Here is a 642-nt window from a genome sequence, read left to right as displayed (position 1 = left end):
AGCAGCAGCAGCAGCAGCAGGAGCAGCAGCAGGTGTGAGTGAGGATGCTGTGAGAGCTATACTGGGGATCGTCTCCCTGCCGATCCCCGTTTTGGTGGGGGGTGTGGGGTTGTTGGGGGTAGAGAGAAAGGAGACAGTTGGCGCTGTATGTATTATAAAAACTTTATTATCTTTCTCTGTCTCTCTCTTTCTGTCTCCTCTTCTGCTGCTGTCTCCTTCCTTCTCTTCTCTCTTACGCCTCCTAGCAGCACTCGTCAGGCAGCAGCATGATGATCCCCTTGCTGCTGCTGCTGTACCTGCTGCTGCTGCACCTGCTGCTGCTGCACCTGCTGCTGCTGCTGCTGCTGGTGATGGTGATGGTGATGGTTATGCAGCAGGGACGGAGACAGATGCGATGAACGCAGGCTGCAGCAGCAAACAGCAACAGCAGCAGCGGCAGCAGCAGCAGCAGCAACAGCTGCTGCTGCAGCTGGTACTGGACGTCTTTCACATCTGGGGCTCTTCAGGCGCTGCTGCACAAACAGCAGCAGCAGCAGCAGCAGCAGCAGACCCAGCAGCAGCAACATCATCATCATCATCATCAACAGCAACAGCAGCAGCAGCAGACCAAGCAGCAGCAGCAGCAGCAGCAGCAGGAGGAAC

General features: G+C 56.4%; 1 protein-coding gene across 1 annotated transcript in view; it reads left to right on the top strand.

Moving 5' to 3' along the window:
- Positions 1–44: 44 nt before the first annotated feature.
- Positions 45–642, top strand: part of EMH_0025400 (uncharacterized protein) — a gene marked incomplete at both ends in the record, with an annotated part of 4198 nt that continues 3600 nt past the window's right edge. Inside the window, 2 exons of the mRNA XM_013502441.1 lie at positions 45–49; positions 375–642. Of these exons, the coding sequence (XP_013357895.1) occupies positions 45–49; positions 375–642 (273 nt within the window). The remainder of the gene's footprint in view (positions 50–374) is intronic.

The sequence above is a fragment of the Eimeria mitis genome, genomic scaffold (genome assembly GCF_000499745.2).
Source record: "Eimeria mitis Houghton genomic scaffold, Emh_scaff921, whole genome shotgun sequence".
NCBI classification, from domain to species: Eukaryota; Apicomplexa; class Conoidasida; order Eucoccidiorida; family Eimeriidae; genus Eimeria; species Eimeria mitis.
The sequence above is the reverse complement of the archived record's forward strand: the minus strand, read 5'-3'. Positions and strand labels throughout refer to the sequence as shown.